This window comes from Scomber scombrus, chromosome 16 (genome assembly GCF_963691925.1).
Source record: "Scomber scombrus chromosome 16, fScoSco1.1, whole genome shotgun sequence".
In the NCBI taxonomy this organism is placed as follows: domain Eukaryota; kingdom Metazoa; phylum Chordata; class Actinopteri; order Scombriformes; family Scombridae; genus Scomber; species Scomber scombrus.
The window spans coordinates 13,058,350-13,084,594 of NC_084985.1; the positions used below are offsets into that span (position 1 = coordinate 13,058,350).

At 38.4% G+C, this 26,245-nt stretch overlaps 1 protein-coding gene across 1 annotated transcript in view; it reads right to left on the reverse strand.

Annotated features, from left to right (window-relative positions):
* LOC133996982 (CUB and sushi domain-containing protein 3-like) overlaps window positions 1-26,245 on the reverse strand; it is a 374,952-nt gene that overhangs the window by 120,048 nt on the left and 228,659 nt on the right. Inside the window, exons 7-11 of the mRNA XM_062436511.1 lie at window positions 24,798-24,875; window positions 20,393-20,480; window positions 20,121-20,245; window positions 10,198-10,319; window positions 998-1,101 (exon numbers count right to left, since the gene is read on the reverse strand). Coding sequence (XP_062292495.1) covers window positions 998-1,101; window positions 10,198-10,319; window positions 20,121-20,245; window positions 20,393-20,480; window positions 24,798-24,875 — 517 coding nt within the window. The remainder of the gene's footprint in view (window positions 1-997; window positions 1,102-10,197; window positions 10,320-20,120; window positions 20,246-20,392; window positions 20,481-24,797; window positions 24,876-26,245) is intronic.

Sequence of the window (26,245 nt, forward strand, 5' to 3'; positions counted from 1 at the left end):
AAAAAAGTGGCAAACCATACACTGGTACACACTACCATTTGGTAAATCACAACCTCATGGTTTGTGTCCATACAGCATTTCTCTCTGGCAGAAAAGTGTTGGCAGGGAACTGGGGAGCTAGGGTGAATACTTGTGGGTGAGAGAATCAAAAAGTTGTGTCAAATTGAAGTGCTCAATTTCTGTACAACGATTTGTGTGTACAGTGCCTTATAGAGAGTAATGACCATGGATGACTAAATGCACTGGCCCTTTGCCAACAGCCCAATTATTTGGTTGACTGGCTAATGTAGCTGTTTGTGGTCTGGGAGACCAGGGTTCAAGACCCAGAGAAGGAACCCTCCTTTGCTATCTACATATAGATTTAATATTTTTGTCTCTTTATTAAAAGCACACAATGACCTCTTGAAGTAACTTATAATCACACTATAATGCATAATAACAGTGATTATAATACATTACAAAATTATTGTTGTGTATTACAACTACAAGAATTGTAAAACACAACGATCCTTGCCAAAAAACAAAATGGCAGTGATTGACCAGCAATTTTGAAGAATTATGATACTTGACCTCACAAGTCACAATAAAGTGCTTTACAATGTGTTATGATCATTATTATAAAGCATTATGAATATTTATAAATGCTTATAGTTACTGTATGATATACAGTGCTATAAGAAGATTATAATGTGTCAATAAGTATGTTTATGATGCCTTATAGACATGGGTGCTATAGAAATTATTACTTTACAAGCAGTTACTGTACTATTGTGTGTTACAACCAGCACCACTGATGTTAGATATTTGATTCAATGTAGGATTTATTTGATTCATAGGTGAATATAGTACTTAAGTCAAGTTCATATATTTAGGATTAAGCTCAAAATCACACATTTGTCTCAGCAGGCTTCACAGTCTACAAATCATTCTACACCCTTTATCTTTACACACTAGTTTTAGATAAGGAAAATGTATATTAGGAGAGTGTAATACTTACACCTGTAGTATAGTTGTAGGATCTCCCACCTCCCCTCCGTCTCCTATCGTCAGGGTATCATAGGCTATCTCCAAGTCAAACTCCTCAAAGTTGATCTGGATTACCTAAAGTTCACACACAAAAGACAAACAAATACACAAACGTCAGTATCATCAGTCAAGTTATTAAATCAACCCAATCAAAGTTGATCTAGAGCGGACATTTAGATTTAAGGTCACAAAATCCTGGGCTACTACAACAAAACCACAACATGAGACAAAGATCCTTAAAACAGAACATATAGATGTTAAACACACTGAATTAATTCATCACACAGTGTGGTATGATTTCATTCAGTGTAGCAAGAAGAACAAGGAAGATGAGGAACACCTCCTGTGCTGCACTGGAAGCTGTGAGAATCAGCACATAGCTAAAAACTCTCATCAGGAATTATTTAACCAACATGTTCTGTTTCATCTAGTACCAGAGAGAAACACATTTGGCAGAGGAGAAGAGAGAAAATGAGAAGGCAGGGTAGGAAAAGAGGGGAAGAAAGGAGGAGACAGACAGAAAAGAGGATTGGATAGAGAGATGGAAGGAGATGGAGGCAGATGGAAGAGGGGAGGAGAGAGAAGGAGGAGGCAACAGAGAGGAATGGGGGGGGGGGGGGGGTAGTGAGCACATCTTTGATGCTAGCAATGTAGAGTGTTAGAATATTGATATTATAATATACCTAGAATTCTGACTTTACCCTCAGGGGAAGATTGAAACCTCACTCTACCTGCCCTTCCTCCTCTTCCTCTCTCCTTGTGAGGAGTTTTCAGACTTCCAGGTTCAATGTTCGACTGAAACACTTCAAAAACATCATAATGATCTCAGTCTCCTGTACGCTGGTGTGTTCATAGTGCACATGTTTACATATCAATACCTTCTTATTTTTGAACACCTGGTTTTGTTCTGTATTTAAACATTGAGTTTTAGTCAGACATCATACATATAGATTTAGTTTTCTCCTTCACTATGTACAGCTTGAACACCTGGGGACATGATACCCATTATGTTGGAGTATAAACAGCTTATCCTCACTATGACCTTAACCATTGAATCTATTAAGAAGAGAACAAACTGAGCTTACAGAAGCAGTAGCCATGCCTTTCTACTCACCTGCTGTTTTACTGTTTTATCTTTAACAGTGTAGCCTGATTTGCATTTGTTCATGGTATTCATTTTCATCTATTTCAAACCAAGGAGCTCAATCACTTCCTGAGTTTGCATGTGAGAGCAGAGGCAGACCTACACTTTAGTCTGACATCAGTTCTACATGAGATAAATTCAACAACTGATATAGCCATGACAAAAACAATTTAGCAAGCTAGTGAGCATCACCACAACAATCACACGCTATGAACAGCAAAGAGTTAAATGAGGGGCGCTGCAGAGATGAAGCTGTGATCGCACATTGCTTGCAATGCTGACTCAGTCTTATCGGCATGTAAGGCAGCAGATTTGATTAAAGCCTTACCTACAAACCTGCTAAATTCTCACACGAGCACACGCTCACAGAGGCACACTCACTCACACAGAAAAGTACAGCTTTGTGGAGATTAATGACAGGACGGTCGTCAGTTCAATCCCAGACTGGCAGGATAAATCTGGGTGGGGTAAGTGAAAAAAGAAGTGCCTGCCCCTCATTACTAAAACTTAGGTGCCCTTGAGCAGGGCCCTTAACCCCAACTGCTCCAGAGGAGCTGCTCAGTGGCCGGCAGGTCAGACTGTGGTTGTAATGGGCAGCTTCTAGGTGTGATTGTGTCTACCTGTGTGACTGTGATTCCTCCCATTGAGACTTCCCAGAATAAATACAAGTAAAACATATATGTTTTTTCATGTAATTAATAGTCATTATATTCACAGTTATCACAATATTGCTGTCAGCTGAAAGCAGACTTTACACATTTCATCAAAACATCATCTATCTTGCACTTTAACTGACAAACAATATGATTGTCATAATAAAATACCATTTTTGATACATCTTTTTAATATATTTATGTTTTGTAAGCTCACTTATTTATCGTGCTGGAGTTAAAATTGTAAGAAAGGCATGCCAAAAGATTATTTACAGTAAATAGCACACTTCATATGTCCTTTGTTTAACTATGCAGTTTTGCACAGGAATTTGGCAGTACAGATAAATTCTGATTTTAAAACAAAATATACATATTTTCATGTTTTACATACAGCAAAACCAAGGTCTCTGGACATGCACATGGTTTAGTCAGCATCGTTTAAATGCATGTAGTTTTTACAGCATTGCAGCATATACACATATATAACTCTGAACCCAATCATATTTTCAGGCTTGAAGTCCTTCCATTTAAGCGTGTAACTACATTGATTGTGTATTATGCTCTAAGCGCTTCTAAAACCTGGGGGACCTACACTGAACACTGTACCTGAATGCATCAAGTGTAGGCCCACAACAGAGGACTTCCTGCTTCTCCCCTAAGCACACGCCACGCTTTCTGTGTCGACACAGTGTAAGAAACAAATGAGATGTTCTAATTTGGTAGAAGCTCTTTGTCTACAGATGCGTCTCTTTTGGGTGTTTTAAGAGATGAACTTTGTTTAACCTCTCCTACATTATAATCTGTGCTATTTGGCTTACAATGGAACATGCAGTGGGAAATATTAAACATTTTTGCAAAGAAGATAAAAAAATAAAAATAAACTCTGGCCTACAACACGATAAAAAGAAAAATAATTTTGCTGAATAAATTTAATGAGAGGGGAGCAGAAACTGAGTGAGTTACACATAATGTAATGTGAATTGTTAGAGGCTTAATTAGCTGGCTAGGAAATAGAAAACATTCACCATGTGGTGTATAAAGGCAGAGTGAAGCCTGTGTTTTGGGATGATGGAAACTGGAATATTTATCTCCTTGTCTACGTCCTTTATATAACACCCTAATGCCACATCAGCACTGTTCACACAGCATTAAACAGAGCTAGAATATAACTACATTACACTGTGCGCGTGTGTGTCTGATGCATGTGTGTGTGTCTACTGTATGAATGTGAACACTGTGCTGAACTCAACTTAGATTGGAGCCTCATTACTGACAATATGTGGGTACATTTTTGTGTGCGTTCTGTATTTTTTTAATGTACTGTGTGTGTGCGCATGTGTGTGTGTGCATGCATGATAGATCAAACTGAACACTACATATTTCTCCTCTCCTCTAATTGGTTGCTGTTCATGCATCTCATCCATCTCTCTCTCTCCCTCTAGTTATCCTGCCTCTCTCTATCTTTCTCTCTTGCTGTCATTCTCTCTGTCTCTCTCTTTCTAATTGGCCGCTGCATTCCTTCTTTCCATCCATCTATGGCTTCTAGCCAATGAGGCGATAGAATTGGATTTCTGCTTGATAAAGCACTTCCTTTGGTTGTCGTGGAGACAATAAGGTTGGGGGAGGCTCCTCCCTACCCATACCATAATAAGATCTAGGAACGCTTAGAACATACAGCTACTGTATGAATATCTGAAATACCTGCCAAGCGATACAGTCAGTGATGTAAAGCAGGCACAGACAGGGTTGGGGAATAATAGATTGTCTGTGACAGTATTACAGTAAACCCTCTGCCACTCGATCCCCTTGAACGTGCCTCTGTCTAGATAGTATAAATTGTGCCGTTGTGAGAAAAGCTTGGCTTTAGCTGATGAAGACTGATGACTTGAGCCCGTTGTGACTAAGTGTTTTTCCATTACTTCTGTTTCATTTAGTTGCATCGACCATGCCTCTTTTGCCTCTTTTTTACATACCAACTCTGGACCAGAATCTGTGGGAAACGGTTTACAGTTGCTATGCAACAACTAGAAAATACATTTGAATCACAGTACTTAATATTTATATATTACTAAATATTTAACATTTTTAACATAAGCCCTAAAAAAAGCTAGACAGAAGCATACCATTTTAATGACCAAGTGAGATAAGACACTGGTGCTGTGCATGCAGACTAATTTCTGTCCATTCTGCGTTGTGTTTCAAATGTGCACATCGGACTTTTGTAGGCCTTGTGATGGTGTTGAATATTCAACATGGTAGCAGTGCAGTAGTTGAGGTTATGTATTTCACAGTCCATGCAAACATCTATGATGTGATGCAAAGCCAGTTATTACTTAATGTTGTCCATTTATAAAAGAGAACATGACCTACAGTAGCAGCTGAATATGCAAGCTGTGTGTCTAGTTGTATTAGCAGACTAAATCATTTCTGGACACATACATTTCACATAGAAGTTGCCACAATTCTATCCTATCTTATGCATCATAAACACATGATGGTGATTGGTTAGAGGTGGCTGATATTACAGGAGATGGGAACATCAGAAAAGAAAATGAAAAAAAAAATGAGGGGGAAGTGATGAGAATTGTACAGTAAGAAAAGAGAAGAACAGAAGAGAAAAGAAGAGAAGAGCAGAGCAGAGAAAAGAAGAGAAGAAGCGAAGAGAAGAGAAGAGAAAAGAAGAGAAGAGAAGAGAAGAGAAGAGAAGAGAAGAGAAGAGAAGAGAAGAGAAGAGAAGAGAAGAGAAGAGAAGAGAAGAGAAGAGAAGAGAAGAGAAGAGAAGAGAAGACAAGAGAAGAGAAGAGAAGAGAAGAGGAGAGGAGAGGAGTAAGTTAGTAATGGCCATCTCATCCTGCCATCCTCAAGGTTAAATGAGAACAGGAGAGAATGAATTGGCTCTAAAGGCTCATTCTGCCCAAACTAAATGAAGCAATAACATCAGAGAGCTATATAAACCCATTAACACTTAACCTGAGAGAGAAGGAGCAGAGGGGTGGGCAGAGAGGCATGGAGGACCAGAGAGGGACCTCATGTATCTTTACCATCAGAGTATGAGAGGGAGATAGTGAGAAATGTAATATGTGTGAGAATGTGTGCAATGGAGAGCCCTCCTCCTCCTCTCTCCCTGTATTCTCTCTTTCTCCATAGTAATTTGATGGTTTCGGTCTGAGCTCTTTAATGAAGAATCTGGGTAATTCTGAGTGCCTCTGGGAAAGAGGGAGGAGGGATGGGCAGTGTAAAAAAAGAGAAAAAGAAAGATGAGACAAGGAGAATGAGAGAAAGGGAGTAAAGATGGGGAGAGACGTGTACAAGCACTAAAAACAGCTAGTGGGAGAGGCAGGATCAGTTGGGATTATTCCCTTACTCTGTAAGTGTTGTGGTGCTTGCATCATTACCCTCCTCCTCCTCCTCTTCAGATTTGCCCCTTATCCCTGGTCTCAGTGTATGTTTTTGAATATTACATATAATTCCATGGCTTCACTCCACTTATTCCCTTTCCTCCTCAGTAGAAAGACTGACCACTCATCTGCCCTCTAAACTGTTTCTCATTCATTCATCAGCCTTCTAACTGAAGGCAGCTTTTTACTGCCAGTGCGCCAGATCGTCAGTGCTGCCAGTCTGTTTTATAGCCGTTCTTGCATGTAACCTATTGTCTAGCTGCCAATTCCCTTTTGTTTTTCCCTCTGCCACCTGCAGAACACAAGTCTGCTATATTGACTCCGCTAGATGGGCCTCTGAGTCTGCATTTTTCTGTAGCCATCAATCACATGAACATCACAGGACATGAATTCATATGCCATTGTGAACCTACAAATACTGAAACGTATTCAAAGTTAATTATCTAAAACTATTGAAATGAATCTGCATGTGCTGTGGTTACTGTAACAGTAATAATAGTGTTAGTTGGTGAACTCCTACAACTGGTGAGCTAACTGCTAACTCACTAGTGTGCTGACATTTTGTTCACCAGTTAGCAAAGTCGTTAGGTCTTTAGCTTAGCTCCATCGCTAATTAGACTTATTTGTACGTATTTAAGCTTGTCTAGCAGAGGAAGTAGCTACAATAGCTTCTTTCATTTTAGACACCCTCATAGGGTAACATTGTTAACACAGGTAGCAAAGGGTCAATGGTGAAAATTCACCAAATAAAATATATACATACATGGATTTGCCCCTGACAGTAAAGATAGCAGCTCATTAAATTCATTTAAATGGAATTGCTGTAATTAGTCTGCCAGGGGGCCAAGTAAATCTGTTAAACATTTCTGCTGTTTTAAATACTGGTGTGACCAGGACTTGGCTGGTTATAATTGGCCATTTATGTGATTTATTTTCAAATACATTAAAAACCCTTTAAAATCTTTAATGCCAGTCTTTAATTCAATAAATGCAACAAATGTATTATAATGGCTTCGTTCAAGAACCACTCTTCTTGGAATAACTTCCTAAATAAATAAGTTCCTTCTACAGGGTTGTGTCCTTTCATAATGCAAATCAGTGTAAAATTTCTAAACTTAAACTTAAAAAACATTATTGGAAAAGTATTTCTTCAAATTGATTGATTGGCTTTATAAACTTTAAAGCATCTTTCTTTACATTCTGACAAAAACTCTACTGGAAAGCAATGACATTTATCTGATGGCAGTGTGACAATTCTGTCAGTGCTAAAGATAATCCACGGGCAAAATGTAGATTTACATATTGAGGACTGAATTTGTGCATGATATGGCTTTAACTAATGCTTTAGTATTTGTCTGTTGTTGGGGTCCCATATGAATACAACTTGCACAAATATAATACGATTGATAATGATGGGAGATTATTTGGGGTTAAATTAAGGGATGTCACTTTTTGTCAAGCTCATCCCTTTCTCTTGCACAATATCTTCATCTGCCTCTTTAAATGGGATTATATTTTTTTTAAAAGTCTCCCTTCCTCTGTCTTACACAGCTTTCTTTTATTATGTGTCTAACTGACAAATGTGATGACAGCTACCCACGAAGCCTGAAGACCTGCAGGTCGAGTGAGTTGGAAAGTGTTTGATGTAGAGGTCTATGAGCAGATCTGACCCCTGAAGCCTGAGTATACATCTCTCTACTACCTAGTCAACCTTAGCAGCAGAGTAGATTTAACTTTAAATTGATATAGTCGTGGCCTATGCAGGATCTTGTTGGAGCAAAACATAATGTATTTTTACTTAAGAGATCAAGACACAACAACTTACCTGCGAGGATGTCTTAATCATGTTAAAGATGTCTGTTATTTTCAAAGTGTTGCATTTTTGCCAGAAGCAATCCATTCTGGCTACTTTTCTTCCTCTTGTGAATTTCACCACAGTCATTCCCTTTTTGAAAACTAGCTTGTACCATCTTAATATGAATTTCTACCACTGAGAATATCAATAATTGCCATAGTTTCAAGAGGGAAATGAACGACTCCCGTAGTGCTAAAGTGAATTTTTTACTGTTATTATTTTTATTCAAATTAGAGTATTTTTTAAATGTCTAACATAAAACATGTCGGTAGGGGATCTTTAAAAGTAACACTTAAGAGTTACCAAGTTGATTTCATGTCAGCTTGAGTTTGGGTCTATTTTTGTTCTTTTTAAAAAAATATTATTTTTGGTGCATTATTCCCTTAAATGGATATTATACAGTCCAGCGGCAGACAGGCAATTTAGCAAAAGAGACAAAAATATGAAATACAACAAAAGCCCACAAAGATTGCAGTTCATGTGGTTCATGTAGATGACATGTGATGTGATACAAAACACACATACCGTATATACAATTCATTATAGTGCATGTCATGTATGTGAACTAGTATTGTGCATGACATGTACATGATATAGTGTGAAGCATTACAATATAACGTACAATCTGAAAAGGCCTTTAAAATAAACTGCTTGATAAAAAATTACTTGAAGTGGCTTCAGTTGAAATGCTCATCATTTAGGTTCAGGTGGTTGGGACAATATCCATAATAATACATAATATATACACATTCATTTTCAATTTCTTTCATGTACACACACAATAAGGTGCAGAAGGGCATTAGTACTGTAGCCTTCAACAGTCACATGCACATTGTAGCCTTCAACAGAGAATGTATTGCTCTAGGCAATAAACCAGAGGCCTTGGGCACCAACAGAGAGTTTTGCTTGAGTATGAGAGGCAAAGAAGGAGAGAGAGAGAGAGAGAGAGAGAGAGAGAGAGAGAGAGAGAGAGAGAGAGAGAGAGAGAGAGAGAGAGAGAGAGAGAGAGAGAGAGAGGTAGAGGTTTTGACCAAGAGCAGACCAACAAAGTGAATTTGCGTTAAAAAGGGTGTATAGTATGTATTTGAGCACACATGAGTTTATGTTTGAGTGTGCTTGCATATGTGTATGTGTGTCACTACAGTGCTGACGCAGGTGTTGCCATTGACAACAGAGCGGTCACCACAGTGACCCTGAGAGGAATAAGGATGTGTTTCCTGAATACCAATCGGATTTCTCCTGGGACATAAAGCGACCAATCATAGCTATCCATCTAACCTCTAGCCTATCATATGACCCTTTGTAGGATTAACCAATCATACAGAATTAGACACTGATATGCTCTGACTGGTGTATAATTTACAGTACTCCCTACATTACATTATTATCAAGTGGCATTTCAATTATGTAAAAATGCAGCTAAACTAACTTTGTAAATGCCTGTAAGAACTTTATAAATTCAAATGAATAAATAATTCAAATAGAGCAAAGCTTGCAAGCTGGTTCAGGCAGACAACTCAAGCTGCTCTGCCACACTCAAATATGACATACCCCGCTAACTGCAACATACTGTATATTTAAAACTTTAAGATGACACACACTCCCCAGTCTTGCTTTGCCAATGCCTTTGTTGCTTTTTTAACATTTCATAAGCCCCATTTCTATTCCATCATTTACCTGAGGGCATAAAGTTCTCCTGGGAGGGAGAACTTTTACAAAATCAAGCAAAGTCTTTACAAACTAATTCAATGTACCTATCTGTTTCTTTTTCATGGGTATGGCTGGAGTGCATCAGTGTGTGTGCAACCTGTACGCACACATAGATACAGACACATGTGCAGACCAGTTATAAGCAAACAAATTGTAGAGAATGAAGCACCTTGTTGCACCAGAATAGACTGTCCTCAACACTCCAGATGCACCCACAGTCTTCACTTTTAACCCAACCAGTGAGTATATCTCAGATATTACCTACTTTAAAGCTTTGTTTAACAATTACAGTAATGATTGACCATTGAATGACTTATTTATCTTGACACTGGTAAATGTTTTAAAGCAATAAACAGAAATCATCATGTTTCACTTAGAGAATCAAAGAGGGAGTGAGAGAAAGAGATTTACCTTATTAGGATTTGAAGCTGTAATTATCCAGACACACTGTGCGTTGCTCTCATATTGAATTGGGAAGTTAGGAGACGTGAAGGTTCCTGACGGTCCTTGAAGATTACTGCCACATGTCTTCACTGTAAACAGACAAAAAAAAACCCCACATTATATAATTGTTAATAGCAGCAACTGCAGAATTAGTAGGGGATAAGCAATAGCAGCTGTACACTGTTGAGTCTCTGCACTACAATAAAGAGAATAACCTTCATAATTAAACCATTTAGGTGATGCTTAGCTGGAAATTCTCAGAATAAATCCAACAGCAAAATATAGCATTTGCGGGTCACAGTGGCAGTGCAGTTGCAATTAAAAGTGACACATATAATGCTAAGAGCTACACAAGAAAGGGTGTGGTGTCAGAAAAGAAGAGAAGAGTCAAGTGCAGACAAGAGCAGAAAGAGGAACAGAAGGTCAGGTAGATGTTATTGATACTGTCAGTGACATCTCCCTGGATAGCAGTACTTAATTGGAAGCTATTGGCTGTGAAATACCACAGGATTAGCAAGAGTTGGAGTATTGACTGATAGAGACACTCACCAGCAATTTACTCTTAAAATCTATTGAAAGTCAACAACTTCCAACCACTAGCTGGGTAGTAATTACATTCTTAAAAAGATGTAAAACATCTACAGCTCAGCATGGGACAACACATATCTTACATTATGTATTACAGTGTGAGGATTCCATGGCTTGTGTCTACTTGTGCAATGAAACTTCTGTAGATTTGGTTTATTAGTGATGTAAATGTGTAAAATTAGGTGGTTTGAGTGGAGACTTACAAATGAAAGGTAAGGTAAAACCTAGATAATCCCCCCCAATTACATATCTCAATGAATATTCATGACAGTGTATTACTATATGTTGACACTTGGGTTTAAAAAGTCATACAAACTCACAAGCACTAATTCTGAAGCTACAGTCAATGGGGTGTTGAAAATGACACATGCTAGTTGTTCGATAAACGAACTGAGCCTTTATTAGGCTGTGTGTTCTGACTGGATGTGATAGAGAACCTGCTTGTCTGTCCTTGGGTCGTCCTGTTAGAGTTGGGAGGTAATTTTCTGGTTGGTTTGAAGCAGCCTTTGTTCCTTAATTAGTTTGTTCAGTGGTAGGCCGCAGGAACATGTACAGTTAACAGCCATGCACACACACACACACACACACACACACACACACACACACACACACACACACACACACACACACACACACACACACACACACACACACACACACACACACACACACACACACACACACCTAAGCACCAACACTTACATGGTCACATCTTATAAGCAGGCATGTGCAGTCACAGTGACACATCCTGCTCAGTCAAGAAACAAACACACTTAACATGCACAGTAATAGACTTGCATGTACACGCAATTAGCAAGAGCACACACAAGGACATCCAAATATAATTTTCTCACACACACACACACACACACACACACACACACACACACACACACACACACAATTCCCCAAAAATCACTTCCACTCACACAAACACCCCAGCTGCTACTGTGACTTAACGATCACCAAGAAGGCAAGGGACAAGGAAAAGAGTCACACCAAAGTGTGTTTGTGTGTCTTTTCTGGAGTGTGTAATGGGGTGTGTCTGTGAAATGTTGTAAAGACAGTGTCAGAACAAGTACAAGAACCCTAACAGACAACCTATATCTCCCTTGCCTGTCGCTCTGTCTGTGTCTCAGTGTTTCCCTGTCTCTCTGTCTGCTGGATCACTGCCTGTGTTCCCCCTGACTGAACCCAGTTGATGCTTGTTTCTCTAATTCTCAATGCATCTTCAGTTGACCTTCTCTTATGCTCAACTCACTGCAATTTATACAATGATAGATACATAGAGATGAAGTGTGTGTGTGTGTGTGTGTGTGTGTGTGTGTGTGTGTGTGTGTGTGTGTGTGTGTGTGTGTGTGTGTGTGTGTGTGTGTGTGTGTGTTTGTGTGCGTGCGACATGATTTATCTACATGTCTCAAAGTGTGCGTGTCTTTGTAACTGTGTGCGTTGACAGCTCAATCAGCGTGGCCTGAACGGATGGCCGCCCCATCACCGTGCCAACAGCAGAATGGGCACAGTGTTGCTATAGCGATCGCGCCAAGAGTTATCACCAGTATTACCAGAGGAGCTAACATCCCATAATTTATATTAAACTCCATCCGTCTCTTGGCCTGCGTCTATCTCTCTCCGTTGTTCTGTCTTACTCCCTGCGCCTTTTATTCATGCTGTCTTGGTCCCTCAATCAGCTGATGTCTGTAGGTTATGATTTACATTATGCTCAATTATTCGTTCTCTGTTTGTGTCCATCTTTTTTCTCTCAACCTGTGTCACTTACCAGAGGTAGGTCCTGGTGTTTTAGTTGACATCTTATGGTATGCTGTTCATTCATTTTTCTACTTCACTACATGTCACTGTTAAGTAGTGTCAACTACACATATCTAACAGCTTTAGCTATTAGTAACGTTTCTGGTAAAGACTTTAACTTTACTGTATCTAAATATGCTGCAATAAGAAAATGCTACTTGCATCAAAATCAATAATCCAATCATATAATATACTGTACAGTATTGTGCACCACTCAAAGGTAGTTTTTTTGTGTATAAGGAAAATGTTTAATGCTTCAATTATATTCAACTGACAAAACTTCTGTTTTATTCAAAGCAAAAGTGATTATTTTGGCTACTCCAAGAGCTATATACAGTACACAAACATTTACATATCATAACCTCTCAAGCTGCAAATGTGTTTGCAAACAAAATTACCTATTTAAATATCAAACAGACACAAAGCAACATTAGCATACATTCAGAGTGTTTCTGGCTCCCTGATGAATGTGAGTCCAATATTCACTCTCCTTTTAGTTCTGTTTTTCATCTGATGTTGGTCAAGTGACATACAAAAGCTGTCTTACTGAAAAAACCTACCTGTTGCAGCTGGAAATGAGATCAGATTAATGAGGTTGAAAACTTAAACAATGAGGTAAAAGATAATAAAAGGCTGTGAGGCACTTAGTGGGTTCATCACTGCAAGCAACATCTTTCATATTAAACACAGCTATATTGTGAAGCTTTATGTAAGATTTTGAATGCAGGATTTTTACTTGTAAAGGAGTATTTTTTACAATGCAGACTCACTTTTATCTTTGTCTAGTCTCTCTGTATCTATTCCTCTCCCTCTCATCATTATTTATACTGGCACATCGTATAGAGGGCTTCAAGCCAAAAGGGCCACACTATCATTGAAGCGATAATGAATTCTAGATCAAATTAAAATTTTTGATGAGGTCTATCTGGTAGTGATCTAACTGATAGCACTATGTGTGTGTGTCTGTGTGTGTGTGTGTGTGTGTGTGTGTGTGTGTGTGTGTGTGTGTGTGTGTGTGTGTGTGTGTGTGTGTGTGTGTGTGTGTGTGTGTGTTATATATCCAGTTTTGGGTTTCATATATTCAGATCAACTGGATTCCCCCAGGATTCTCTCTCTCTCTCTGTCTGCTCTTGGTCAAAACATCTCTTTCTCTCTCTCTCACACACACACACACACACACACACACACACACACACACACACACACACACACACACACACACACACACACACACACACACACACACACACACACACACACACACAGTTAGGATGCAGACCAAAATTAAATGAAATGGTTCCAGCCGAGGATCACATTGCCAAAACCTATACTATAGCTCCAAGCCCTTGCTCACAGTTCTCCAAATTTGTTTTTTATGACTTCAGAGTATAAATGCACCCAGTAAGCACCGAGAAGGTTGCTGTGCGAAATGTTTTTGGAGTTTGAATTTTAAGGCTGCACAAAGTTTTGACTTGTTTCTCAGTTCTAGCATAGCAGCTTCCTTCGGTCTGAACTCTGCCTCAAACTCAAGGTCTATAAACTCTACTGCTTTCTCAGCAGGATGGCCTTTGTGGTTAGTGAGTCGTCTCCCCCAGTGGAGGGCTCAGGTTCAATCATCCATACAGCAATACCTGCTGAAGCATACTCTACCAAGGACACTTAACCCCTACCTGTTAAGAGATTTTACACCTGACCCTGCACCCTAACCAGAGAGCATGAAGAGAACTGGAAAGGTAAAATAAATCAAATAGAAAATAAAACTGAATCATACGGATGAGTTTTCAAAAGTACACAATTTATGGACTGATTTGGAAATTTACCAACAATGTTCCTTTGGTTCAAAAACATAGTTTGGTCGAAGAGCCCATTTGTAAGTAGACAAACCTTTTGGTGATCTGAACATTTACCATTACATTCCTATTGGTTTATCTGACATGCCCTGCGTCAGATAAACTTCAGATGACACCTTCCAGCTGTCATTGAATAGACTGTAGTCATTTATTTAGATACTGTAGTAGTAAACTCATATAGCATTCAGATGCTGTGCTACAGGCCTTGATGATGTTGTATATAAAGCAGTCCATCACAAAATGCCTGCAAGCCAATTGTTACGTGATTTTTAAGAATGATTATGATGGAAATTTCTTCATCACAGGAACTTCATGATTAAAGTAAGTTAATTATTAAAGGAACATCGCCATTAAAGGACATTTCTAATTAAAGCAACTTTGACAAGGATGATGTATAACTAATTAGACAGGTAAACTAAAATGAAAACCTTAAATCTTATTTTTGACAGAAAGGATTGGGAGGCATCTTCTGTTTTCCTGTTGATGACAAGAATATGAATATTACTTGTCAGGTTATCAGGTTCATTTTTGATTGCAGGAGTTTTTTGTTTTTTTTTTCTTTTGTTTTTTTAATGGAACCAGCAACTCAAATTTAAGTTTGAGTGAGCTTTGACCAAATCAGACTGTTGAAGTGAAAACTCTTTATAAAGTAAATGTGGTCACACTGAGGCTTAGATCGAGGTGCTAACACAGATTAGAGATCAGAAGTTTCCAAACGGCTGTTTTAACAGACTGCCTACAGGAGCTGTTGGATTGACCACTGGACACAGAGAATGATTGATGACATCATTAAGCTGGCATGCAGCGTTCCAATGGTCCTCGCTCTGGTTAGAGACACACAACACAAAAGCACACATAAAGAGACATTCATTTAGTGTAGTTGTTGTATAGTGCCACTTGTGTTCCTTTTTTATTTTTCTTTCTTTCCTGTTTGATGTTAACATATGTGTGTGTGTGTGTGTGTGTGTGTGTGTGTGTGTGTGTGTGTGTGTGTGTGTGTGTGTGTGTGTGTGTGTGTGTGTGTGTGTGTGTATCAGGATGACATATAGGACCCTTCGTTGAGTCAGTATATTCAGGCAGATCAACTGAACTCCCCTGGAGTTCACATACACACACACAAAGGCTGAGAGAGAGTTGGCTCAGTGGCCTTGCCATCTGTCCATTAATCAAGATGCCACATGGACACTCTCTCTGTGTCTGTCTGTCGCTCTCTCCCTCTCTCTCTTTCTCTCCATCTTTTATAAACTGTTGTACACATGGACAGAAGGACATTGCAATTTGATGGCTATTTTTATAGTTTCTTTTTATTTAGTTTTGTAATTGTTGTATTGTATCTAATATTGTATTGTGTCTCATGTTTTAATTCTCTATTTGTTTCTTTCTATTGGTTCACTGATATGGCATAAAGGGCATATTTATTTTCTCTCTAATGTTCGAAAAGATGCATTTAGCTGTATTTAAGCGTTTTGACAGAAGTGACCCTTTTAATAAGTCAGCTGGCTTGATGCTTCTTGACAGATTGCCTCTTTCTCAATGTTATTCATGAGTTTCCACTTAAGCTTTTGACTGGTCTGGATGTAAAGGTCAAATCTCAGCTGTGTTCAGCTAGATGCAGCCTCTCTCTCATTCCAATTTTGTTCATCAGGGTGCAACAAAGTAGGCTAAATAAGGACAGTGTACTTTGAAGAGCACAGTGTTTTTATACTGGGTATCAAATGTACATACAATGAAGCACACTGATGGCTGACTCTCCCTCTCCCTCTCCCCTATTGCAGTAGCGCACCTGTTGAACTCTAACTGTATTTATTTTATTGATAAATGTCATGATACATGATAAATCTGTTTTGTTATTTCAATGACACAGCAAAGCAGAGTACAGTACCTGTCAAAAGTTTCGACAGGCTTTCCCATAACTTGAATGACAAAGTGTATCCAAACTTGTGTAAACTTCTGTACATATTTTTGTGCTTGTGCCTGCTCGGTAATTTGTGGCTCCACATGAACACAGTGGTGCCAAGGTGGATGGAATGGCACAGATCAGGTTTATTTATGCAGGTGCAGCACTTTTTTTGTATTGGTCTACACATTTTGGCATGATACTGCAGTGGCATTAATTGAATCAATTAAAATATGTCCTCTGCCATCTGTACTACTAGAGTGGGAAACAACACTGATTTAAGTGTATGCAGTGTGGATTATTTGATGTGCAGTCTTTAGAAACAGAAATATAGTCAACAAACAATGACACTAGAAACATTTTATTTTATTTATACGACAACTTTAAAATATTTCTGTGCATAATCATGTAGTGTTTGTGCAAACTCAAGGTTTTGAAGGCAATTTGAGTGTATAGTCAAAGGCTATATAATTATAGGCAGGTTCTCTCCAAGAGGCCAGCTTAGATCAGAAATAAGATGAGCTCATGTGACTGGCCATAACTGAAGCCCACCATGACTCCACCAGCTGATATTATAGTCTTCCTGCTGACAATCTAATCCTGCTTAAGCTGTGTTTCCAGATTGTGTTGCTTTTGAAAAAACATCTCCTCACTAAAGCCTCTTCTCACTAAAATTGCAAAAATGACCTGGGAACACATATACTTGTGGTAGGTATGTGATGTGTTACATTACTAGAAAGCTCCTACACTTCATGATTGGACATGTCAAAATAATCTCAAGTCAAGAGGGTAGTAAAATAAAACCTATTACAATAATCATATAAGCGCCACAGACCGCTACTTAGAAAACAGCAAAAAATGTATTCTACTCACAGTCTATTAGCTTTACATTTGCCTTTCTATCTTGCCTTTGAGGCATTTTTATCTTCAGAATTTCAATATTGGATTTTATATTTTGTCCCTACGGGGAAACACGATCTCTGTGATTAGGTTTAAAAATAGACGAGTACTCTATATTTTACAATATGCCCTTAAACTAAACCACTGCCATCAAAACATCTCATTTTAAGCTTTAAAGTTATATTTACAATGTTTACACTTGCATAGTATTGCAGTGTTTCTTTTCTGACAAGGGATCTTGGTATATAGCTCATATAAAGCCTCACAAACAGATATTTTTCCAGTGTTACACACACACAAGTCTTGTCCTTCAAGCAACCTCAGTGTGGTTATTTTGGGATTCATGGGATCTCTGAAGCTTTCTGAAGATTCCTTTCTTTTTCAACAAAGTAGGACACAAATTTACTGAACAACCATAACAAAAAGTAGTGCTTGCATGAGTGCTATAGAGAAATAAACAACAATATTGTTGGTAGATTTATCAGAGGTCATGTTATGAACTGTAAACAATAACTATCATGAGTAGTTATTCCTACTGTTTACCTTAGATAGCAAAACATGAGTTCATCCAGCTCTCCACTGAGGGAAGCACGCTGGAGTAACAGTGCCCTCCATTGTGAGATGCTTAAAATAACAAAGATCAACTAGCACAAAATCACTAGTTACTTAGCAACAACCATGGAGTAGGATGGTGTACTTTGTCATGGCTTTGTCAAAAAGTTGCTCACTGAACAGTTGTTCGTGCTGGGAATACCAGCGACCATGTTTTACATTCAGCAGAGATTTCACAATGCACACCTGCTACTCAGAAGCTGGTTGCTTGGTAAAAATGTCTCCAACTGCCCACATACTTTTCCTTCAAAGATCCCTGCTGACTGGGAACTGATGGCTGTATTTTACAGTGATATGGGTCATTCTGTTTTAACCATTCACTGCTTAAGGGGACTACATCAGAGATTTTAAGTGTCATTGGCAACTTCCCTTCAGGGAGGCTTAGCCCATCATCGCATGCAGGTAAATGTAAGACTTGATAGGCTTAATGTCACTATCTGTATTTAATGGCTCATTATAAAATATTTAGTGATGATTAATTCCTAACAGTCATTAACAATTTTAAGGGGCCAATCAAAGGTTATCAGCACTATAATATCTCTAATAATGAGTTGGATAATATGGTTGATTGGCAAAGACCAAGCAGAGCCCTGAGACTGAGACATATCCTATATGTATAAAGCAGGTTATGTCTTGCCTGCTTACAAGGATCTGTGCTGTCACGGTAACTAAAAGGCTAATGAAGGTCAGTCTGCCTCAGTCTTGACTCTTGGGAGAAACTCAGGGCAGTAGTGGTGGCTAGGGGTATGTGTCCTTGAAGACTGGCTGACTATCAAGTGTCCCTGAGAAAGATATTGAATCCTTACAGACTCCCGGGGCACTACTCTGTAGCTGACCGTGCACTATGACCAATACGTGAAATAAAGAAGATTTTTCCAGAGGTCAGTTTAGTGTTGCAGAGTTGTTGTTTTTTTCACATTTGTTACTTTGTAGCTTGAGCACGTAGTTGGCAGGTGAAGTAGCAACAGCACACTCTTCCTACAAGTCTTGCATTATGACCTCCATGGGGGATTAGGGTTGATAACAAGATAATTTATGTTCAGGGTAACGAACTATCACATCACAGAATCATCATTCAGATGTGGCTACATTCATACATAACATAGTGAGCCTCCTACATAAACTGATTAAAGTAGCTCAATTTAATATGTCTATATGAGAGTTATGTTCAACTGTAAATGCAGTTTTTCTAAATTGTCTTTTGTGTCAATTAGTCAAAAGTTTAGGTGGTGTTCATATGCTAATGTCTCATGATTGATTTAGTGAGTTTTACTTTCATGGAAACTATAATTAACAAAGAAAGAGTGGGTGTGACATGCTTCAGCTTTCCCTTGTCTCCTTCTTCAGTTTCCCTGCCCTCACCTTCTCTGTCCCTACTTCTTTCTCCCTTTTGGTTCTATATTTCCATGATTATTAGTTGGGTGTTAAAGTACTTATTTCTTGTTCTTTCTGTCTCCCACACACACACACACACGCACACACACACACACACACACACTCAGACCCACACTCACTGAATATCGTTTTTTATGTTAAAGTATGTCTCCAGCCAGAGTGTGTAGCCTAGTGAGGGGAGAAATGACAAACGACTTTGGCATTTAACATGACAGACGCCCTCTCTGTCTCACTCCCTCTATGTGTGTGTGTGTGTGTGTGTGTGTGTTGAAAGTCTGAGACTAAAAGAGCAGCGGATGTGAAACTGGAACTAGTTAGGCAAGTTGAACAATTAAAAGAATATGTGTAATATCACATTTACAGTATGTATTAAGTATCTTGTGTCATTTTTAAAATTGTATTGCAAATTGGTAGTTGATTTGTATGGTACATTGGACAATAATGATCAGATCTGGTGTCTGTATACAGTAGTGTTTACTTGCTGAATACAATGTTTATGATGCAGAGTGTAATTTTTGGTCCCAAACAATGACGTAACTCCCTTGATAAAAGCATACAACCACAGCAAGTTGGTGACGCGCTACACTGCAAACATTGGATTATGTAGTGTTTTGTTTTATAATTTTATAGCCAGATGATAGATACAGAAAATGATAGATACAGAAATTAGAGATTTTTCCATAACATGTCGAGGAGAGGCCAAATCAAGGTGGGTATCATTTTGAGGCAGTGTACATAGGAAACTTTGCTATCTTCACATTTGCCTCTTTCTCTTTCTATTTATATGTGTCTGTTACTGCAGTGTCAGTAATTAGTTTGCTTGTGCAGATGCTATTTCTTACCTTTACATACTGGTCTGTGGTCACTCCAGGCTGCAAATACTTCAGCCACTCTCTGGCAGCTGATGGTTTTACTGCCCTGAAGAACATAGTCTTCTCCACAAGTGAACTGAACCACACTGCTGATGCTACAAAAAAACAAACAATTGCACACAGAGGGAAAACACAACAGAAAAATGTGAATAAAAGGTGTTTAAGGAAATTGTATGTAAGTTCCTACTTGTCTGTAGTAGAATTGTCTGTAAATATGCAATGTTTGTGAGTGCAAATTGTACCTGAAGTCGTTGCCATGGCGTTTTCCATTCTCTGGCTCTCCTGGGTCAGGGCAAGAGTTAGATGCCTGTCTCACACCACCTTCATTTACTACACAGAGAAACAGACAGGTGGAGAGGCAGGGACGGGCAGGTAAGAGTGAAGCACACACATTAAGTCAAGTTGTATTGGTTCCAGAAAGGAAAATCTCCTTTTAGAGACAGCAATTCATGCAGATGCAGGTGGATCCATGGCTTTATTGTAATACTTAATAAATCCCTTTTCTTTTTATGTTTCATGTGTTCATGGAAGTGAATAATAAAGTTTAGCCAAAGTATACACATGACTGCCAAATCAACACCACGGAACTGCTTCAAATGCACACTGGCATGAATCAGGAAATTTCCATCCCTCCACTTTTTGGTTTTTGGAAGTCTGCCTGCCTCATCACTTATTCACTGTAGAGAGCAGGAAACAGGTGGGAGGAGGGACACGTTAGACAGACCAGGAGATAGAGAGACAGACGAGTTAGGCAGACGGGGATGACACAGCACTTCAGATACGATCTTAATTCTTTCAGAAACATGAGAGCTAATCCTGACAGTAACACTACAAACATCACAGTGGTAAAACAGAGACAACAGACAGAACTGTACCAATACTTTGAGTCTGCAACATCACGACAAACACCAAACACGCACCTGACAAGATGCATCTGTACTCGCTTCCTCTGTCTCTAATTACAATACAGTTGTTGACAGTACTGTACGTATGTAGTCTTTCTTTTGCTGTCATCATTATACTACTTTTTTCTGTCACTTTTTTATGTCTCTCCTGCCTCCTTTTCCATTCAAATATCCCCACGGCTATATTTCAATGGCTTTCCTTAAAAGACAGAGCACTAAAGAATTATTTTTATTTCCGCAAACCTCAACCACTCTCCTCTTTCTCTTGAGCATTTAAAAGTTTTAAAAAAGTTTCAAGAAACATAGCTGCTGGGTTAACTTTGAGCAAAGGACAGTGTGTAAGCGTGTATATGTGTGTTTTTGTGTGCGCATTGGGCGAAAAGAAAAAAAGGAGAAATGCTTCTGTGTCTTCCCAAGGAAAGCCAAACATAGCTGTCAGGTAAGAGAAAGAATGCAAAACACAAACAGCTCTATTCCATTTTAAAACTTTTGCCCATTCAAAACACATTGTACTTTAAAGCTCTTCTTTTCTGCTGTACTTTTTTCTAATACTGAGAAGGATCCTTCATGTGCCACAGAGCTGTTTATGGAGGCACACATACAATGTAGAAGTAATACAGACTCCTAATGAGCCGGAGTCCATTGATGACCTATTTTTAAACAATTTAGGGCCCCACATGACAAAATCTCTTGTACTCTTTAATGTAATCAGGGTGAGAGAAAAGTTATATGAATAATCCTTGAGGTACCCTCATCTTTCATTCACATCAATGAATGTAAATTTAGGCCACTCTGAGGATTTGTATGTGTATTTTTTCAGGCGTTCATACTTTCCTAATGCCTGGTGTCAGTAGAATATTCCTCAAGGGAGAAACTGTCTTGGTGTGCTCAATTACTTCAGCTATAGAGCAAACAAAGCAACCAATGGTGTATTTAGATATTCAAATACATGGACTAATATTCATGTGAAACACAATAAAAACATGTACTTTGTTGTGGAATGATATTTTGTTTTTTTAAAGCAGCAACAAGATAACATTTTGGTATTTTGTTGATCCCAATTTAGTATGAGTAATGGCTATTTAAGTGTGGAAAAAACAGGATTATATATAGATTATAATATATTTAAGATTCAACATTTTTAATATTCAAATTTTTTTTGCAGATTCTGAAAAAAAGGAGAAGCCTGCTTTAATCTTATATTGTCACCTATATTTTATGTTCTAGTGCATTCAAAAGTGTTTTGCTGCTGCAATAAGTCTCTGTTCACCTCAAGTCAACTTTGTTTCCTTTATTTTATAATTTATTGAGAGTCAGTGTAGCAGGGCAGGAAACAAAGGAAGGGAAGAGTGATATGCTGCAGGGGTACCCCAGCGGGGGATCTTACCATGGATGTTGCGGTTACATGGAAGGGCCTGAACCATTAGACCACCAGGGCGCCCAGAATTTTATCTTATCTTAAACAAAAATGCTGATAACAGTCAACTCAGTCAGGTGTAACAAATGTGGGCCGTGATAATACTGCCCATGTGTGATTTCACACAAACATCCACCAACCCATGGTATCTAACGGGCAGTCCGTATCAACAAACCCAGCAGGTGGTGTGTGTGTGTGTGTGTGTCTGTTTGTATGTGTGTGTGTGTGTTTGTTAGAGTAGATAGTTTGTTGCTTTGTTGGAGCGGCTAATTTGACCATCTGGACTATTAACACCATACCAGAGGGACTGGTTACAGTATCAGTGTTCTGTGCACACTCACAATAAACACTTACACACATACACAGAAACACGTGTACAAAAACATAAACATATCTATATGTACTGTAGGCGCAGACAAAGACAGACACACAAAGTTTTGTGCTTCACTGAAGAGTTAAACCAGTCAGAGCAGAGCAAAGCAGCATCTGAACCAATCAGAGCTAGACTAATTAACATACAAATCCACATCTGTAGAATCAAACCTCAACCATGACTCTCCAACCTGTCAGGGAATCTGATTAATCTGTCATGCACTCTGTTTCTCTGCTTAGGTCAGCCATCGCCTTTCCATTAACTCATACAGAATCAATGACATTCACATATTAACATACAGTCACACAAACACAAAGTGGACAAGCAAATAAATCATAAACATTCAAAAATGCATCATTACAAAGCATGCAAACCAATTAATGACAGGTTTATGTATGTGTATGTGTGTGCACATCTCTGTGTTTTGGCATGCAATAGCATACAGTGTGTCCTTGTATTGATGTTACTGCACTTGTGTTTCCATATGCCCTTGTAGACGTTCAAATATTTCCATATGCATGTACTGTATTTATGCATGAGAATGTACCCCTGGGTGTGGAAATGTGTGTGTTTGTGTATACTATATACATAAGTGTAATAAAGCTGTGCTGTTTATGATTAAACTGCAGTAGGTGGGAAACATAAAAGCATGTCAATATCATCACTATTATTTCTATCACTATTATCTGCAACTGATATTCATACACAGTATAATGTGTGAGGGAATGTGTGTGGGAGAGAGACAAAGAGAGAGTGAAAGTGGTATTATAAAGAGACAAAGAAAAATATGTAAAATAGCTCTTAAATGTGTGATGTTAAAGTAGGTACAGACTGCTTCAATAAGTGAAACCTCAGTAACAAAGGTAATGCTCTTTTTCTTGGATATTCTTCATGCTTTTGGAGAGTTGAAAAGGCTTTGAATGAAATGACATAATATTCATGGAGCCATTTTTGCATTACTGTACTTCAAATGACTTATGAACCATGACAGTCCTACACTTGATAATTTCACTTCATGGTGTCTGATTAAACAGTTGGTTCTTTAAAAGTGTCATTTTCTTACAACTGGGGATTTCAGAAAACGTAAGGACATTTTGATGGCTCCTAAAGAAGAGCTGCCATTTAATGGAAATGTTTTTACTTATCAAAGATGTAAACCTGAATTTTCGCCCAGGGGTCCACCTTTGATGATTAATTCTGAACTTTGTAAGAATAATACATTTGCAATAGTGATTCAATATGCCTTCAACTGTGAACAGTTATGCAGTAGAGCCTACAGAGAAACACACAAAAGTGTTGTTCTATTTTCATTGGCTGTTTTGATGTGCACAATGACCTGTCTATAAAAGGTCTACAGAAGTGATAAAAGTAGGTGTGTGAAGAGAAGAAAAGAGAAGAGAAGAGAAGAGAAGCATGAGGGGAAAAGGAGAAGCAGCATGAGGGGGCGGAAAACAATCTCATAACAGCTGATTCACATTCCCTAAACAAGCCCCAAGCAAGCCAAAACAAACCATAATTAAAGCTTATCAAAACAGACCATGATTAAATATATCAGGGCAAGCCATGAAGAGGCATGCAAAAACCAAGACACCATGACCGAAAATACATATACAAAACATCAAACAACAAAGATACAGCAAGTCAGGCAGAATAAAGAAGCACACTCTTATAAAGGCTGTGTCAACATATTTGTGTTTCAAAAAATGATACAAATATTTAGTCACAAATATTGGCACTACGTTTCTTTGAGTTGATGTTACCATGTGTTGTCTGCAAAGGTAACACAAGATTTGTGTTGTTTAATGATCAGAGGCACAAAAGTGTTGAAACTAACAGCCTTTTTAAGGGACTAAAATAAAAGCAAAAACAAAATGAAACAAAGCCAGTCCAAGTCAAACCAAGCCATCACACGTTAGTTCATTAGCCAAAGTGACATTAAGATGTGAACTCACATATTGAAAACTTGTTGCTGGAGTCTTTGCCAGGGAATAATTTAACGCCCCGCGATTTAAAATCTACTGATCGCTTCACTGCGGAGGAGAACAGAAAAGAGAAGAAAAATCAGAGAGCAGATTGGATAAAGATTAGAAAATAGAGATATAGCAAAGGAATTTTTTTTTTTTTAATTGGCAGAGTCTTCTCAATGCTGAGAGAGAAGACTACAGCAGAAAAGAAAGTTATACAGGCAAAGTAAAAAAAAAATGGTGGGGGAAAAAACACTGAGAGGGGCAGAGTAAGAGAGACAAAAAGAAAAAGAAAGCAAGAAAGTAGGACAAACCATTTTAAACAATGGCACCATTGAAGAGTTTTTGTTCATAAAGAAGCTTAATCTTTTTCTCTTTATGTCACTCAGACACATACAGTACATCAGATGTCAAGGTGTTTTGCCGGAAGCTCCATCATATTCTGAACAAAGCTGGTAAGGGAAATTACAATGTAATCAAAGCATTCAGATAATAGTATGTTAGAAAATAAACAGCTCCTTTTATAAGAGTAAATCAAAGACAAGAGGAGACAAAATGACAGAGGGATCCCTGTCAGCATGAACTCTGTTTTCTGAAATGGGTAACATCATTTCATTACAAGGTCACCAGTGTTGTGTTTATACAGTATGTTACTATATCTCAGCATGTTTGGTTGTGAAGATAGAGTACAGAAGACAAAGTGAGTGGGCGAGAGCTGTATTTGAATCCATGCAATGATAATGAATACAAAACACCCCGGGCTAATGTAAATTTGACTCCCTGTGGTCGAGATTTGATTTTTTTGGTGCTCTACTCCATCAAAATGAATGAACATGAAAACCAACATAAATAATGACAAATATATCTTGTCCAGAATGACAAAGTACAGTGAAAAATCACCTTAATGAATGTCTGATACAGTGGCTTACAGACGTCGTTTTCATAATGACCTGACTAATCCATTGAATGGTGACAAATGGCAGATGCGTTAATGGGCTACAATTATGCTCATGTTATACAGTGGCTACATATGCACATACATCAGTGGTGCTTTGTTCGACATGGTTAAATTGCAGCATGTGTATTTCATGCCAATAATGATCTTAATGTTGTAAAAAGGCAGACGCAGACACACACACACACACACACACACACACACACACACACACACACACACACACACACACACACACACACACACACACACACACATATGTTAGTGGCATTCTACTAATCATGTTGAGATTACATCAAATCAATGAATGTGCTTATGATTAATCTAATGTAATATGGCCACAAAATCCATTTGTGCATTATTGTGTTAACTTACCGGCATGATGTTTCATGTGATGGAGATGGTATATGTCTGCCAAGGCAAAGATAAGAATCCCCTCCATAATACTTAATTTGAATTAAAGCTGTATTACTACTGTAGT